General features: G+C 25.1%; 1 protein-coding gene across 3 annotated transcripts in view; it reads left to right on the top strand.

Annotated features, from left to right (window-relative positions):
- The window catches only part of LOC112594942 (collagen alpha-1(XVIII) chain-like), a 236,579-nt gene that overhangs the window by 30,131 nt on the left and 185,865 nt on the right, over window positions 1–20,583 (top strand). For all 3 annotated transcript variants that reach the window (XM_025339962.1, XM_025339961.1, XM_025339959.1), the window contains exons 3-4: window positions 6,632–6,867; window positions 9,988–10,293. In XM_025339962.1, coding sequence (XP_025195747.1) covers window positions 6,632–6,867; window positions 9,988–10,293 — 542 coding nt within the window. The remainder of the gene's footprint in view (window positions 1–6,631; window positions 6,868–9,987; window positions 10,294–20,583) is intronic.

Raw genomic sequence — 20,583 nt, 5'->3', positions numbered from 1 at the left:
ATACAACCACTAGGGACTAGATTAGAGAGCATGTGATACGCTCATATATGCCGACGTCGGAACAAGGACTTACAGATGATAAATGTCTGACGCCGTGCGCCGGTACAGGGCGGCGGCGTTTTAGCCACATAATCGATAAGGAGACAATTCACAGACTTACACATGTCTCCGTAATGGTCGGTCAAATGTACGGTCGACGGGGAAAAACGTGCGAACCGGAAGAACACGCGAGCATCTCACTCGGATGGGCTCAAAATTATGCAAATATAACGACGGAGACGACGTTCTCGGCTGTTGTATGGTGTTTGATTTTATTTTTTTTTTTTTTTTTTTGTCATCGTATAACTAATGCCTTCATACCTTCACGCTTACACAACTTTGATGTTGTAATTACACAATATGCACGCGTGTACGAACATTATAAGGAAACCCAGGAAGACGACAACATTTAAACGAGAAGAGTAAATAGCATAAAATGTGTTATATACGTCGTTGTCGGAAGCGGTGGCGTACGTGTGTGCATGTGATCTACGTAAGACGCAACGTAAACAATGCGTCGAAACCCTTTTCGGATCACTTGTAATGCAAAAGCTTCGCCGTTGTCGTCGTCGTCGTCGTTGTCTTCGTTTCTATTACATCGAGACCGCATTGCGCCTAACGAACCCACCCAATTAGATACTCGAAACTCCGACGACGCCAGGACCGTTTTATTTAACGCCCAACGGGGTCGTGTTTGTTTTGCAGAAAACTTCGGTGCCGTTCAAGTCGTTATCGGACGAGTGTTCTAGAAGTCGTCGTGTATCATTGCGGTTTGCACATATTATGCTTACCCCGGCACGTGTCATCCGCTCATTATAATCGGCAGACCGTTGTACTACTAAACCGCTACCGCGGTTGTTGGGCAGTACGTGACGTGATTAGCAGAAAGAATACGCACAACGGCTGTGCAGTGTGCAGTTTTATTATGACACGACGTGAGCCACCACTCGGTGGTTATAAAAACATTATTTTCATTTATTTTTCTTTCTTAAAATTGAATATTATCATTAAAAAAAAAAATAAATAAACGTTCATATAAATACCCGGAAAAAATTGAACATTATGATGCGATTTCGGAGTATTTTTGCTATAGAAAACATATTATGACCGTTTGATAGGTACAAAATCAATGCAAATATTTATTCCACGTCTATGTCCAGACACGGTATTGGTTCTATTCGTTAATATTTTTCCGAACTGACGCATTTAAAATATTCATAATACCGTAAATATTGAAATATGTCATGCCTATTGGCTATTCACATATGTGTCCAACGCGAGTGTGAAATTATAATCTCGTGATGATAGAATAACGATTATAATGATATTATCCGAGTCTCGACGGTGCTAAAAATAAGCCATCGCCGTAACGTTCGGGACGATAGCACTCTATTTTAAATCACTCGATTGTTAAGTGTTCAGACGCGCTCGCGCGCGCGCACACACACACACACACACATACACACATTCATTTTATAATCCAAGACCTTCCGCTGAAATACGATAATAATTTATTTTTGTCACATGCCGTATTTTGAATCAAAATTGTGAGAATCGTTTGAGATTCTTGTCGGTGACCCATGTGATGAATCACTTTTATTGTATCAAACGCCGACTTACAATAGTATTAAACGATCGCCGTATTCGAGTTGTGTTTTTTCTACTTTTATACTCATTGTCGTCTCGTGGAATCCTTCGATATATTGCTACGCTTGTCGCTAAGTCGTTAACATCGGTAACGCACGTGTTTAAATTATTTTAAAGGGTTTTAGATTTTTTCTCCTTTTGAGTTGCTGGACATCAACAACCGTTTTACCCTCCATTGATTTTTTACACACACGTAACCAGCCTCCGCTCTAATAATACGGTATTGTTCGATATCCGATACAACAAAATATTTCCAGATCGATATGTTATGAAATATAACACACATTGAATCTGTCTTGAATCATATAATTTATGATTGATGATTATTCTACCTTGTGTATAATGTAATACGTCATATTATTTTGTTTTTCATTGATATTTCAGTTTTAACATTTAATTAAAATTAAGTGTCTTGTAATTTTTGTTTACATTTTAATTGGCATCGACGCATCAGTCGTTGTTCATCTTATTCATCTAAAAGCTTTTTGTCTGAAAAAAAATACGTCGGCTTCAATATTCTAATAAATTAACTTGATTGCGAGACCCAATTATCAGCGATTTTCTGGCGTAACAGGATATAGAGCATTATAACATTATGGCTGTGATCTAAAAAGTTTCTCTCTCAATTATTTGATTTGATTTTTTTTTTTTTTTACCAAAACAAAAATTTAAAAAAAAAAAGTATGTAAGTGAATGTAAACAAAATTAGCGCTAACCTTCCTCATATATATTATTGAACATGTATATTTGAAATGAAAAAACAGTTTATTTTATTTAAGACCTAATGATATTTTCCCTTAAATATTCAAGTTTGTTATGTTACTAAATTTATTAAGATATACTAATAGCAATATTGGAATTACATAAATTAGACTTTGTTTAAATCAATCATTTATTATTTTTTTTCTTCTTAGAATAGAATATTTTGTAAAACATTATGTAATACATTTATAATATATTTATACATACAAAGTAATTATTTTATTAAACAACACTCATTCTTTTAGAATTTAGTAATATTTTTCAAAATTTTTTTTACATAATTTCCAGTCAAAATATACAGTTTGATATTTTTAAATTTTACCCCTTTAAATGACAATATACATATTTTTTTTATATACTAAATTTTTCAGGGAATTGAATTATTTATATATCTTAACCTTGATATGAAATTAAAAATGTATGATGAAAAATATATTATTTTTCATAAAAATTATATTTTATTTTAACTGAAAATTTTGTGAAAAAAAATATTTTTAGAAATTTTATTAAACTTAGTAATAATGTTGTTTTATAACAAATCATCCAGTATATAATATAAAGTAAGCTTGTTTATAATGATATTCAATATTAATAAAAGACAGATATTTAATTCATACTGAAGTGCTAAGTTATTATAGCTAAAGTAATTAATGAACCTGATAAAATATGCTTTATATACAATTTTAAAACATCAATAGGGTCATAAAAATAAAATATTTTACAAATTATAAATATATATGTACCTTTTAAACATAAATTATAACTATCTGCTATGTATTTCACCTTGTTAAATTGTATTCAGAATACTACGAGTAGTGTTAATTGTGTTAAAAATTAACAATAAATTATAATAAGGAGTTATGTAAATTTTCATTTGTAAAAAATAAATATTTTAATATGTTTTTCCAAAAAACTGTATACACGAATAGACTGTATACAACTTATTTTAAAAATTAGATCATAACAATTTTAGGTTGTTAAAAAATTAAAGAATTATTCAGTGTTTCTGAGCTCAAAAATAAATTTGCTATAATATTCTATGACCAAAATTTTATAAATGTATTTAAAAAATACTTTTATATTAGAAAAACTAAAGAATAATATTTTAACCGCAAAGTTTGAGCGCAATCTTAAGTCTTTTTTTCTATTTTTATAAATACGAGTAATATTTAAATGTTTAAAAAAACTGAGAATAATGGAAAACTGGAAAATTATTAAAAAAAAAAATAGTTCTTTAAGTACTGTTCATTTTGACCTTACAACCTCTATGAATGTTTTTGAACACTCTTTTTAAAAATTGATGACATATAAGACTGAAAAAAAAAAACGAACACTTCATTTTAAAATCTATAGATACTCTTAAATTCTAAAACTTTGTATGTCTCCAAAAAGTAAAACTAATCAACAGAAAACAACAGCTAACTTTTAAACCGATGTCTAAGTTTCTTAATATTATACTTTCAGTACTTTGTGAACGTTGTAACTGATAGAAATAAAGATTTTTGTTTTTTTTTAGACATTTTTTTTTTAATTTATCGAATTTTGTTTTATAATGTTTTACTTATCCTTTCATTTTTAATGTTCAGTTATAGAACAATGCTTGTTATTATATTCCATACAATATTTTGTTATTTTTTATTATTTATTAAAATAAAACAAACAAGTAAATAAGTAAATACAATTATGTAATAATATGTAATGTCAGTTACCAACACTTTTAGTTTAATTGATTAATTTGCACAGCTCTAAGTCTATAATCTATATAAATATCGCTGTTTCTTCATCATTCAGTTTGAAAAACCTTGAAATGTCTTTGATCAAAACATGACGTTTTAGACAAATTATCGTGTCCATTTTTGGAACAGTTTACTATTTGTTATTACTTATTTTACGTCAAACTTGTTTGCAGCTACAGTTTTCGTTCTAATTTATAGCCAATCAGCTGTTTCGGATAGAAAAAGTCATATTTTATTGGTTATCAAATTTTTGCTGATGTTAGTTGAAAATTATTTTGTATTATTGACAAAGTTTATATTTTCTTGATCTGAACTATTTATCTTATCTAACAAATAAACTTGAAAATTTGTTATTCCCATATAGAATCATTTAGATATGTTTAAATAAGTAGTTAGGTATTTATTCAATATTTTTTTTTTAAATCTATTATGATTTTTATTAGCATTTAAGCAATAATTTTATAAGTGTAAAATAAATTGATGATAGGACAAAGTGCAAATTAATTAATTATATTATTTATATAATTAATGTTTTTATACACTCCTTAATATTGTTTAATTATAACTGATAAAAAATGAACACTGTTTCATTAGACATGTATTATGCACTACTCAGGTTATTGAATAGACCTTTATTCATGAAAGAAAAAAAAATATATATTTTAATCGTATAAAACAAATTATCAGTGCTCAACAGTTTATTACACATCTGTAAAGTATGCAATTTAACATTACATTTTTTTACAAATTTTTTAAATGTATAATCGTTTTCAAAGCAAAATTATGTATACTTCTACTTAAATTAAATTCAAGTCGACAATTGTAAAATATGACCCAAACACTAATTTTGTTACATATTTATTTTTTAAGCTTTTTTATATCTATATATATATACAAGCCTTTAGATAGAATATAATATTACAGTGCTAAAAACATTATTAAATGAATAAAAAAAAGTAGCTATTTTTAATAAAACGAAAGTTATCAACATACATTTAAAGTATTATATATTATAATAGCAATATAATAGTATAGTTTCACCATATAAACATTTAATCTTCAACGATTAACATCGGTAATGATTCGTAATCACGTCTGATATTGATGACTATGGGGTTAGTACGGTTATAAAGTGGCGCTAGTTTATTTTGATTTTTGAAATACCTATGACAATTTTATTTTGAGTCAATACACCAACCCACTCACTAAAAAAATATTCCTCTTCAGAAAATATAGAGCAGCGATTTTTAACTGTGCACAACAACATATTTGAGAGAGCAAGGGCCACACTTCATATACATACCATTTAAAGCTTTAATATTTTAATAATATTTTAAATATTTAATAACACCTTAGCATACTATCTTCTTGATAAAATATTATATGTTGCGAAATGTAAATAACTTTTCATTACCCATGGGCCATAATCACCAAACGTTGACGCCAAATTTGATGGTCTAATACAATTACTGTATATTTTATAATAAAATACAAATATTTAATAAAGAAGTGTATCAGTGTGTATTAGATATTAATATATAACATAGCGTAATGAATGACTAATGAGTAACTAGTACTTGGTCAGTAGCAACAGGGTGCGTTTTATTTATAATTTAATGTATTAAAATTAATAGACAGTTAAACTGAGGCCCCTAATTCTTCACATTATACTTATTCACCCGCCTACCCAGTATTTTCTTATGCAAAATGTCATATGCAAAACCAACATTCGGCACCGATGTGGTAATATTAGACAACATATATATTATAAATATATTATGTCTTTATGTTTCCACAATCACCGAATTATATATTTTAAAGGACGACTACAATACCGATGTTAGCGTGTATAATATATTATAATAAAATAATGTGTAAATATAATTAATATCAAAATAAATTTTATAATAGTAGTAGTAACAATATAAGTTTACAAACAATAAGGTCGTTAAATTAATAACAAAAAAAAAAAGACACATGCATTTTACACATTCCAGTAAGCTGTGTAGTGCCAAAAGACAATGAAATAGAACAATACATCTAAAATGACGACGGTGGTATAGACCAGATAGTCGTAAGAATACCTCTTAAGGGAGTTACTTACGTCAAAGTCATGCGGCACGTATCTGAGAGTTCACGATCACCGAGTCATCAGATTTGTATAAATAAAATAAAAAAAGATTCGTTCTAAAGAAATATTGTACGTTTTATAATTTTAAACTCTACAAATATATTAGTTTTAAGTGTTTAAACGAGTTATTTAAAAATCACCTCAAATAATAATACGAATGATATAGGTAATCGAAAAAAACAACATTTTAATATTTTTTGTGGTTTGAGAACTTAAAGTATACTTTCAAATTAAGTTAAATGCTATATATATATATATATATTACAAGCTTATAAATATTTTTTAAGCAAAAATTAAATTTATGATGATTTTTCAGACGAACATGATCTTCAAACTGCCATTAAAGTTCCATTCGAGGATTCACATTTGTACTTTGACAGCGGGGATGATGGTTTTCCAGCATTTGGCATTAAACCTGGATCTGATATAAAATCTCCGTATCGATTATTCTTACCTGAGAAATTGTACTCTGAGTTTTCTATCGTGGTTAATTTCAAACTCAACTCTATGGACGGTGGTTTTCTGTTTGCTGTTGTCAATCCTTTAGAAAACGTAAGTATGGCCATACATGTCGTTATAATAAATGAAAATATCCATTTAAATTAGGATAATAAAAGAGGAATATTTGAAATTTGGAACATCTGAAAACTTGGTATATCATACTTAATTCTGTTTAATATAGATTAATACAAATTAAATAAGCTTCAGATACTCTTAATACTTATTAGTAATGCTACAAAGTGTATTTTTTCATTATTTTATTTTTTTATTTTTTTTATTCAATTATCAAATTTTAAACAATAAGAATACTTGTATCTTCAACATTGGGATTTATTCTTGGTAGGCAATTTATCTAGTAGTTAGCAAAAAGTTTAAAGTAAAGGGAGGTGGTTAAAGATAAAAAGACCTAGTGTACTTATTAAAAATATAGGCAAATGGGTACCTATCTGTTTGTATTATATTATATTAATGTACTAAATTTAAATTCAGTTATATATAATAATTGTACATAAAACAAAATTCAGAGCGGAGATAGTCTATCGACTTATAATACCAAATTTTGTGTGTTTTTTTTAATATACTTATTAAAATCATCTATTTTAATTTTAATTTTATAAAAGTAGAAATAATTGTTTCAAAAAATATTGAATTTATTATATTGAAAGTATTTAATTTTTAAAGTAATATATTATATTTACATCAAATTACATAACTAACAAAAATGTGTTATAATTTTTCTATAAATACCGTAAAACAGAATGAATAGTATAAATAATGTAAAGAATTATTAATTTGCACTTATAGAATAAATAGTATTCATAATATAAATAGATTATATTTTTAAATAAGAAAACTTGAAATTTGATCTTAAAATATCTATAAAATATAATAAATTGTCTAAATGAATTTTTTAGATTTTATGGTTTCAATATGAAATACTTATTACTGATAAGGAATATAAAATTAAAAGTTTTTATGAATTTCTAACTATTAAATATTTAGCAATTTATTGCGAAAAATTAATATTGTTCGTTAGAAAAACTAAGACAAATAATATGATACACTATTATGCTATAATAAATATTGATATGTATCCATGTATCCAAATTAATTAAATACTAAACATTTTACTACACAACTTATTTTAAATTTGAATTTTAGTTTATAGGTTTACAATAAAAAAATAATTTTAATATTTTTAATGTAAATAACAGATAAAAAATTGAATAAAATTATGTTTTACATGTATTTTATTTAAAGAAAAAACCGATTAGTTTTTTATTTTTTCATAAGCTAGTACTACATTAAATTTAATTGATAACATAAATATACGCAATTGAGTTGGTATAAATAATTTTAAGATATTGTTGACCATTCGTAACTGTTAAAAAATTTATAATTTATATTTTTAAATTATTTAGATAAAAATATAATTACCCAACTCAACATATAATTTGTTATCTCATGATAAAATATTTGAACTCACGAAATAAAAAAAAAAAATTAATTACATTTTTAAAGGTTATTGTAATTAATTTTTTTTTAATTTAATTCATATTTGTATTGCATTTATCTACAGTAATTTTTTATTTTTATGAAAAATTTGGAGTTTTTAACAACAATATCTTATCTTCATCATTTAAAATAACCACAATTGTCCATCAAATATTTTATGAGAAACAGCAGATATCTTGATGTCAATAATTTTTTAACGCGTTTTGACTTTGTCGTTTGAAATTCCGAAGTGTCCACATTTATTATTTTTTCAATTATATAACGTCTAAACGTACGTTAATAATAGCTGTTTAACCAAAATTATGTACCTGAAAAATAATATTATAATCTTAGTTTCTATTTTCAAACTAGTATTATTAAATATTGAAGAATATTAACCTAAATCATATTTTAAGCTTAAAAATCTATATCGATTTGCTTCAATCCATTTTTTATTTAATTTTTTTATTTATTTTATGCCCGAGATAAAATTAGACGGCTTATAATAATAATTGTATAAGATCAATTACGGATTACCGAACACTATGTTATTACAATATTTTTTTTTTTTTAAGAAATTAAATATTTTTTTATTTTTTGACAAAACTATAAATAAATAAGACATTAAATTTTAGATATATTATACATTCATGAGTATAATCATGAGTATAATTTAATATTTCAATATATTTTTTATACAATAACCTTCAAATATTTTTGACATTTGTGAAGAAACTTTGCAAAAACTACGGATGTTGAAAATCAAACATAAAAAAGAGAAAAATATTTTTTACTATTAAAGTAGTCAGTAATTTATTTTTTATTAAAAAATTTACTTGGATAGAACGATTGGAATGAAATAATACATTTAAAAATAACGAAAAAATAAATGATCCGTGAAATTAACAATTTAGAAAAATCGTGGAAATGAGTATTTTTTAATAATTGTAAGCACTTTATTTAGACTATAACAACGTTGCACACACAAAAAAAAAGAGTATTTTGTGCATAATAAATGTATTACTATCATAATAATAATGCTAAGTAAGTACAATGAAGATTTAAGAACATTAAAAAAATAAATAGGTAATAACATTATCCTATACTAACATGAATGATTTTAAAATAACCATGCTTATTATAATATTATATAGATATGAGGGAAGTTGTTAAATTTATTAATATTCGTAAGTAAATTAATAATATTTTTACACTATATTTATGCAGTTTTTATTTTACACTCATATTAAAAAACACTGAAGTACCTCCGATGGGAGGTTTCTTCCCTCAGTCTCTTCTGTCTGTTTTTATTTTTCTATTATTATCACTTAAGCTTATTGTTCATTAATTGTAATAGATAGCGTAATATAGAATTCTGTTAAAAAAAGAAAAAAAAAATATTAATAATAATTTGATTCTTATTTCTGATGATCAGTAGATTTCTTGATATGATTTTAATCTTAAATAATATTATATACTATTGATATCTAAATAAGTCAACAGTATTTTTAGACAAAACATATTTTATAAAAATTATACAGATTGTATAATTTTTTTTTTTTAAATTTAAATAAAATGTTTGATGGGATATACAACGATACCATTATTATGTCTTTCCATGACTAAAACCGTAATCTACGCTTCACTAAACATTGTGACGATGTTCGTGTTTTTCAGGTGGTGCAACTGGGCTTGCAGGTCGTACCATCATCGTCAAACGCGATGAATGTGAGCTTGCTGTATACAGACGTGAACAAATACTCATCGTCATCAAATGTCTTAGCCACGTTTTCAGTTCCTTGGAAGATTCGGAAATACGTACGGTTGAGTTTGAAGGTGACCAGAGAGTACGTGCGGTTATTCGGTAGGTGTTTGGAACCGCAGACCGTGATGGCAGTCAGAGATCCGGTGGAATTGTTGTTCGACTCGGCGTCCACGTTATACATAGGCCAAGCAGGGCCGTTGATCAAAGGATCGTTCGACGTAAGTACAAGAAAATGTTATGCGATCGTTAAATTCACTTAATCGTACACAGGTATTAAATAAACAACACACATCGTGCTACTTCCAATTGCTTTGTGCCTCCCGAACGCCTTTATACGATAACCCTTCACTCTCACATCAAGTGCAATATATTTTGATGTATCGCTAACGTGATAATATTGGAATAATAATATTGTACTTACGCGAAACGTTGTGACAAGTTAATTTAATAGTTATTGCCTGCCGGTATGTTAATCGTGTGTTTCGGAAGTTTACGATAAACAGCGATAGCAGCAGTGAAATACTTAGGAACGATTACAGTTTGAAACCATTTCGCTAAATGTAGTACAAGAATGAAAATTATGGTAACTTTGTCGAAGCATATTTTGGACAAAGTCCTATTGCTTAAAAACACTTATCTCATAAAATGGAATTTCTGAGCTGTTTTTTTTTTTTTTTTTTTTTTTTTTTTTTTGGGGGGGGGGGGTAATCAAATTATTAATTTTGTTTATTTAACATAAAATCCATCTTACCCAACGTCAGCCCATTACTCGAAACGTCCAAAACTTTATACGTCTATATAAACGTATACAAATTTTATACAAAAATATATATATATAGTATAAATTTGCATTTTATTTTTAAGTGTAAGCGTCAATACTAATATTTTTAAAATAAAAAAAAAAAATAATAAAACTTTAAATAAATTAATTTGTGTTTTATAAACTTTTTCTATTCAAAAACGTTTTGAAAGTTCATTATAATTATTATTTAATGAGCTGTAATCAAATTTAAATAAAGCCGAAAAAATTATCAAATGCAATAGCAATACTAAATTATGGATATTATACCTACCTACGCCAGGTAAAATAATGTGAAATATCAACAAAATTTATCAAAATTGTTAATCATTAAATCATTAAAATAAGATGAAAATCGAAAATTCAATATTTTGATATAGACTATAGCTGTACAAGTACAGCAAAATATTAAGATGTTTAAGCCACTTATTATTTTAGTTTACCTTAATTTGGATTATTTGATTTAATTTCATATAAATATATCTACACGATAAATTTAACCTAACGCCTAAGTGCGTTTTTGGCGTTAAAATGTGAATTAAATTAATTTATATTAAATAATTGACCATACGATGTTAATAATTATATATTTCATATAAATTTGTTTTAGTTTCAATAAGAATCAAATTACACTGTTTCTTAGAATATTTTCTGTTATGTATATTGTATACTGCGCAATCATATCATAATATTATACTATTCGTTGAACCGTCTAAAATTTTCTCTTAACAATTTAAATTACAATCAAAGTTTTAGAAAACTTTGCGATAAAGTTTTGCTATGAGTTCTAGAATATTATGTTCAAGAAATTATAATTAATATCCTTCGAGAAGACGGTTGTCTAAAACAGAGATGTCGATCAAAACATTCCTCCACAGTCTATCGAGTATCTAATAGTTTAATTAAAATCTTAAATAATAATGTATTAACTATTGAACGAACTTGAATCAATTTCAACTGGATATATATTATAAAATAAACAAATACAGAAACAATGATGATACAGGTTGCACTTTGTACGAATTTTAAAGGATAAACAGGAGAGTTAAAATTAAATTTAAAACGATCAAATCAAAACGCTCAATTTATATTATCATAAAAAGTCCTTAAATAACAACATACTCGTTAGTTTTGAGTGGAAATCATAAGCCGAACGTGACCAAATCTACTGAAAATCGTACGATCGTAGTAACAAGTGGTTTACCATAGTCCGCAATAGCGCAAAAACGTGCCAAAAGATCAAATTCGTTAAAAATGCGTGTTTCACAATCTCAAGGCAACAGCGCTTAAATAAAAATAGCTTTATTATTATTGCAATATAATAGTATATTTTTTATTAAAAAAAAAAAAAATATTTATTCCATATGTTTACTAAAGATAGGTTTTTTTATAAGAATAATAGTGATATTACGTACATCTAAATAAGGATTAAACATCAGATGAAACTAAGGAGATATTAGGATAATGACAATAATATTATAACACCAATAAATTATATAACTGAAAACAATATATTAGTTACGATAAAACGTATAATTTTAGTAGATCGGATGTTAATAAAATATCGAACAAAATTATTGCAATTTATTAACTGATTATCGATAGAAATAAAAATGTATTATTTAAATTTAATGTCAACGTTAATAACTATAAATGTTTGTAAAGCTTTTTTTAACTTTTTTTTTTTTGTAATACGACTTAATTGTGTTAAATATAAATAGAATAAAAACACATTAATACTTAATATTATTACATCGATTTGTGTAGGTGATATTAAAATCTAAATTACCTAGAGATTGAATGATTCCATAAAAATTATAAAAAACGAAAGATTTCTACTACAGTAAGTCTTCACTCTTCGTTTGACGTCAACTTATTTAGCGTTGTTTTGCTATTGCGTCGTAGAAGTTAAAGTCTTTGTATTTCGATTAACACTGCAACGGTTTCAGTATAACGCCTTTTATAATAAATGTGTTCATTAAATGTTTGTTATATGCGTTTATATAATATTTCTGTATAAGTCATCACAGTAAGTAATTTAATTTTTTCGACCTTTTTCAGATAATACTGTTATCCTTTTGATCATTTTGACTGATATACCTATCATACGTCGGTGTTATTTTTATTTGTCTTAGGTAATATGTACTCCGTAATCGTTTTTCATATCTTAAAAAACAAATTTTAAATACGTTCTTAAATCTGATTATAATTTTTAGTATAATATGTTATTTAATATAATTTAATACAAACAATTATTAACTTGTGTAATGAAAATAAATATGAAAATTGTTATTTCTTCTCAAGAACCCATTGTAATAAAGTATTTCAATTTACGTGTTTTTCAGTTAACGTTGTGTTTTCTAGGAACTTAACAACGACGTTAAACGAAAACTTACTGTATTTTTAAATCCGATTAATTATTAATTGTTTCCTCTAAAGTTTTATTTTTTTTATTTTATTTTTTTGTTTGACTCTTACACAATATTAAGTTCCGTATCGAAATCCAACGAAAAAATGACATGTTGTGTCTAAAATGAAGGTAGAATCTACCTAAACGTTTTTGTCAACAAGCAAATTGATGTTGTCACAATGGTTATATTTTGCAAAGAACTAAGTTTGGTAAATGATAGCAGTACTTTTGCTTGTCATTATTCAACCCTTTTTCTGTTGGTTATTTACTTAAATGAAAATATTACAAAAAACAGTAATTTAAAATTAAGTTTAATTTACATTCATTTTTACGCTAAATATTTTTTTCACATAATAGCAATATAGTCGCAGTTAAAAAAACATAAATACGAAATTGGTAAATTTTTAAAATATAATAAATTACACATACCAATTGCTTATTTAGTTTATTCATACCACTGTTTGATTATTGAGAAATAATCAAACAGTGGTATGCGATGACAATTTTTGGGATTTTCAAATAAAATTAAGAATAAAAGTAATCACAAAATACATCATAAAGTAACTGATTACCAAATAATTGAAACAAAGGAATAATTAAAAATAATATATCAGATATTGTATTTTGCATATTAAGTTTGTATAAGTAATCAGTAATAAAAAACAATATTGTAAAACAAATGCAATTTTAATATTTTTTTTTTTAACACGGCGCATTGCATACGCAATTTTAGTACATATCATTAACCAGCCATAATGGTATCGTAGTTATAATATTGTATTAGTAATCAGTAAATAAAACTATAAAATGTATGGTCAATTTTCACACACCGTGTATTTTTTTAGTTTATTATTATATTATTCATAACGAGTAATTAGTATAACTAAAAACTCAATAAGATGTGTCTAGATTTAGTAATAATAATAATAATAATAATAATAATAATAATAACAACAACTTACGGTACAAAGACGAATGAATTGATTTAATTTATTGGGTTGATATAATCACCGATGAGGTATCGTACTACTTTAGTATTTATTTATTAACTTAAACATTTATTATAGTATAATAATCTTCTTCTTAATGTGCTGATCCGTTTCGGATGTTGGTGATCACCATTGATATACGAGTTTTGTTAGTGATTTAACCGCACTCGTAGTCATGATGATTTATACTAGGACTTTTCCATTCTAGATCTTTAATGAGATGGTTTGTCGGAAAATTCTTTCTCTTCCTAATGTCGTTGATCACATTTCTGTTGTTCATCCGCCTATAGAGCCGGTTTTCCAACTCTAGAACAAAATAATGCCCTTTTCTTGTCGGCTCCTCCACCCAAAGCTATTGGCTGACAACAGTTAGATCGCTCATGCCGTTGGTCGTTCGGCCTCCTTAGTCTACTTCTACGATAGGCCTGGAATACCGTTGGTAAATTCTGATACCTCTAAACACAGGGTGTATAGTAGTATAGGATATGAAAAAATAAAGAAATTAAAGATGATAAAAAAACATTATTTATAAAACATAAATATAACATAAAAAATTGATTGATAATATCAATATTTGAAAATAAATATCACGAAAAGTCTTTTGTCATTAACAAATGGTTATTTCCATTTATTTTTATTTTTATTTATGTGGCCTTGGTTTGTAAAAAATATGCATTGTGTATCTTAATATCAAAAAATATTATTTTTTCTTTAAGTTTTTAATATTTATTATGTATTAATATATTTATAATGATCATATTATATAATGTTTTACTATGATGCATTGTACTGATAAATTATGTTTTTTTTACATAATTTCCATTGTGTTCCCTTACATTAACTGAACTTTTTTCATTTAGACAAAATTGCCATATGTTGTCCCTATGTTTCATAAAAGTTTGTTTTAGTAGACGTTTACTTAAATATTTGCAATGAGTTAAAACTAGAGTAAATTAGGTGAATGATATAAATAATTAATTATTTTAATAAATTGATGTAAAAAATAATATTTTAAAATTATGAATATATTCATATAAAGTACAATAATTAATACCATATACTTGTTTTAAAGTTTTAAGCTTATTTTATCAGTTTTCTCACATAATGTGACAATTTATTGGAAATGGGTACGAGTGTTTTACTCTTAATATGTACCAAATATAAATAAAGTAATTTATGATTTTTGTTAATTATATATATATTACCTTTTATAGAATTCGTAATTTAAACTATTTATTTTTTTTTTTTTTTTACAATCTGTGTTTATAGGAATATATCTAAATTATTTTTATTTTAAAAATAAAAAAACAAGGCAAGAAAAGTACATGAATATTGAGTTTTTAACGAATAAAAATAATTATTATAATTAATGCAAATAACTTAAATCCGATAAAAATATATACAATAATTAGGTATACTATGGAAAGTGTCTGAGTACCGTTTCATATATATCTGATCTGAGATGCTGCATTTGAATGTAATACAATTGTAGATTGCAGCACGAACCAACCACATATTTTGTCTTGCACATGAGATGTTATTATAATTATATTAGTGTATTGAATTAGTGGTTATTATAATAATTGGATAGTACTGTTTGATATATAGTAATGCGTATAATATCATTAAATATGTACGAGGTAGCTAACTGTTTTCTAACTTTCTTATTAAGTCCATATCGCAATTTAAATCGTTTTCCTACAACTATGGAAAAATAATTTAATAATAGTAGTATATTTAATTTGTATGTAGGTAATTCATTGTTATAGAATTAAAATCATGTTGTATATAATATGTATAAAAATAAGTGATAATTATTGATGCTCGATATCGTTAATAAAGTTTATTTTTGTTTTCATAGATTGATATCATAATTAAGTATATTAAAAATAAATTATATTATCATTATTATAAATAGGTTTAAATTATTAAAAAAACAAAATAAATTAATGTAAATATGATATCCTAATAACCTTAACAGAAAGAACAAATATGTTCATATTATTATACCTACTACATGTTTTCAAAAATTATTTGGCACATGTTTGAAAATTTAATTTAAAACCCAATTCAAACCCGTCAAATCAATACCCCGATGACATATAGGACCTTTTTTAAACCTAAAAGTTTTAAATTATATATACCATACATTTTTTTGGCTTTCAGACTTATTTTTTGTTTTTATCTACTTCTATATATTATGTGTATACATAAAAAAAATCTTTTTGATTTTTTCCACAGCCATCATCGACAAAAATTTCTATTAAAGAATTATTGCGATGGCAATATGATATGAGCTGATATTATACGTATGTATATAGAATAAATAGTATCTTTAATGATTTGTTTAAAAAAAAAAAATTAAAATAAACTAAATTGAGCTAGAAATAATATATTTTAGCATTCATTTCACACACATGTAGTTACGTTGTAGGTACCTTAAACCTCGTGCTGAATAGAAAATAATTCCGCTAAACGCAATTCATTTATTGGCCGGATGCCCGTTTTTATTCGATTTGAAATATTCGGTTTGATTCGTTTAGCAAACACAGACTATTTGCAATGAATTTTTTCTGGTTTTTTTTTTTTTATATACCCGATTCGTTAGCAATCGCAACCACGATGACAATGAACACAAACATACGTTTGATTTTCCAAGACTTTTACAAACTTTATATAGTCTATTTTTTTTCTCAGTGCGTGTATCAATATAAACTACCACTACATGTATAATAGGCATATATATATGGCATATATATATATATATATATATATATATTGGTACAAAATACACAAATGTATATATGCATTTAGATACCTGTATATTATATATATTTTGGAAGTTCTTCAAAGTCAAATATGTACTGTGCTCGTTGTAAGAAGTAACGTTGCACGCAGTACAATAAACCAAAAAGTTAAACTACCTTTTCGTTCTGAATCTTCCAAGAACTAAGGTAAACCAAAAACTTGATTAAAATTATATATATATATATATATATACTTTTTATAAATTACGAAATTACTAATGGAGTTATATGAGGATCTATGAGCTTTTTTTTTAATTATTTCATTCTTTTTAATTATCACTTCATGATCGTTTAATATTGTTTTAACTTATAAATAACCAACTATTAGTCTATCTTAAAACCTAGTTTTAGTTGTGAGCACATATTTGCATTTATTTATTTTTTTTTGTACTTACTATTTGATAAGTACATAACGACAACACATCGATACTCTTACTGTAGTCGATCAATTGTACAGTCTTTAAATAAAGGTTCTTTATCCATTAGTCTTATAAAACACTGTAAAAGATACACTATAAAAAATACAACACATCACCATTATTACTATTTTTTTATAATACTAATAATTAAATTGGATAAACAAAATAGAAAAAAAATGTTTGGCACATATCTTATTTTACTAGCACCAGCTGCTTTACATAACGGTCCTTTGTGTTAATTAATTTGTAAGACATAATATTATAAATAATTAAATTATTAAAAAGTATAATATATCATATATCATATTTATTATAATATATTATGATTTATATTATCGTAATATTAGGATCTAATGTTACATAATATGATTTTAAAATGTGTTCAATTACGTCATTTTAATTTTTTTTAATAAATCCATTTAGATAAAACTAAATATTTGTATCCAAATTTGTAACTAAAACAATTTTAAAAATAATTAATACTTATTTCATTATACAAATAAAATTATAGCTTTAAATTCAGTTTTGATATTTATTTTTTTAAACCAAATTTAAAATAAAAAAAGTTAAATGTAATTTGATATTGAAGTCTATTCGTTAGAATATGTAAAATATTAAATGAAAATATTCTGAAACATATAACTTATAATTCGGAATAATGTTTATATTTATTTAAATAACCAAATAACACTGTTACTAACTTATATTCAAATTAAAGTTATATATTAATAAACATTATTGAGGCTTTTACGGTTATTTATCTTAATCTTTACTGTTTTGGGACAGTATGTGAGCTTAAAGTCTACATACCTAAACGCCATAATAGTTTTAATTAAAGCTATGACCTTTATGGAATTATATTATACTTTCAGGTCAATGAGCGCTTATTTTTTAACCAGAACACTTTTAAATGTTATTATGAAGTTTTCATATGAAATTTCATTAATATTAAAGCGACTTTAATAAACCAGCTGGGATTTCACCAATTAGGAAAAATTTCATTTCATTTTTTTGCAAAATAAAACTATGTAATACTATGTAATGGTTATATTTAAAATATTATTAAATAAGCAAAATTTAAAGCAATTAATACATTATTAAAACTGATTGATTTGCATTTTAAAATGAAATTCAATAGGTACCTATGACACCAACAGTAAATATTATATACATTTTTAATTATTTCATAACTAAAAATAATGCAATTTATTGATATCTGTAATATTTCAGAACTAATTTAATAGTTAATTTATTTTATATTAAATGGCCAAAAAATAATTTTTACCATTTATGTTACATGGTATCATTGATATTCGTTAAAACTTTTAAACAATAACCTATATTTATCATAAAATTCAACTAATACTTCTCAACTTTTTCATCGTTGATTTCTTAATTATTCTTAAAACATAATACTCAAATATTATTAAAATATTTAATATTTTATATTATTATGATGCGGACACATTAGGTAATAATCGCCAGCACTGAAATGTTTCCTTATGTGATTTAAAACAAGACTTCATTCAGTTTATTTGTATTTATCTTAATGTAATGTACAACATACAAAAAGATTTATAAATATATGTTTATATTTTTTTTTGAAACATTTAATTTATTTTTTTTTTTTTAGAATACAATGATTTAAATTAGTTAATTTATATTATAAAATATAAATAATACGGTTCCATAAAATCATCGCATAGTGTATATTATTCACTTTAAATTACGTTTCATAATACAAATTTAATGTTGAATATTAAAAAAAAAACTTTTTTACTAATCTAATTATTATACAAAATACCTACATTTAAAATATTTGAATCATTTAACTCAATTATTATTTGATATGAGTCAAATACTAATTGCTCGTTAAAACTAATTATATCGTTCTATGTTTTTATGCTTAGTAATAAATTTGTTTTTATCTTTTTTATTATCTTATACATTTTTTCTACGCTATATTTTATTCCGTGCAATGAAAATTATTGAACTTAAATTGTATTAGGTATAATTAATTTTGTTAAATGCAAATATTGTCTAATATATAGGAAACATAAACTCAATAAAGAAAAATAAACACATATTATTATCAAATAACAGGATTAAACCCTCAGGAAACAGTTATTTTCAATTCATCGATCGTTGCATAATAATAAAATTAATAAAAAAAAAAGTTTTCCAACAAGATTATAGAATATTTGAAATTCTTAACGCAAATACCTTTGCCGATATAAGAAAATGATAATCTTGTTGAATTTTATCTTCCCTTCTTATCATTACTACAATTTAATATATGCCTGGCACTTTATAAACTACGAATAAAAGATAATTTTTTAACGTGGTTTTTATTCTTAAACTTTGCATTTATTCAAATTTTTATACGTAGAATTTATATGAACTTCAAGTTAACATAATTTTTTAGAATACTTTTTACAAGTATTTAAGAACGCAACAACCCACTCGAATATTTTATTAGGGTTTGATTTTGATCGGTTGTCGGTCAGTATAGTAATAAAATATGGTAGCTACCAATATTTCTCTCCAAGTCTGCCTTGGCGCGTCCAATTTTCAATTTAATCGATGTCGTAACGTCGTTGGTAATTTCGAAAAGTGTTACGTAGCACAAAAATAATAGAAAAAAGTGATCGTGCTGAACTTTTTTTTATACGTCTGCCAATCCATTCGATTCTCGGCCAAAACGTATTTGCGATGAAATTCCAGCAGAACAACTATACTTTCTGTTACATATTTAAGAATTTTAATTATTTTTAAATATTAGTTTAGGCTGCTCACTAAAAACAATGTTTTCATAATTAACAGTATAACTGTAATAAAAAAATGTGTTTAAGTTATATTTCCTTTCAGTTATATAAACAAAATTACTACTAGTAGTTATAACAATAATAATCCGTTTTGTTTGTATAAATGGAAACATTTTTACTCTTACGACAACATTAAGAATTAATCAAACAAAATACGATAACATGGGGAATATTTTTTTCTCGTAAAACTAACTAAGAATTTTTATGAATTTATTTCCGACAAAACAAATAATAATAATACTCAGGTATACAATACGTA

This window comes from Melanaphis sacchari, unplaced genomic scaffold, assembly GCF_002803265.2.
Source record: "Melanaphis sacchari strain LSU unplaced genomic scaffold, SCAv2.0 Contig24_pilon_pilon, whole genome shotgun sequence".
NCBI lineage: Eukaryota > Metazoa > Arthropoda > Insecta > Hemiptera > Aphididae > Melanaphis > Melanaphis sacchari.
Note: the sequence above shows the minus strand (reverse complement) of the source record. Positions and strands in the feature narration are given on the sequence as shown.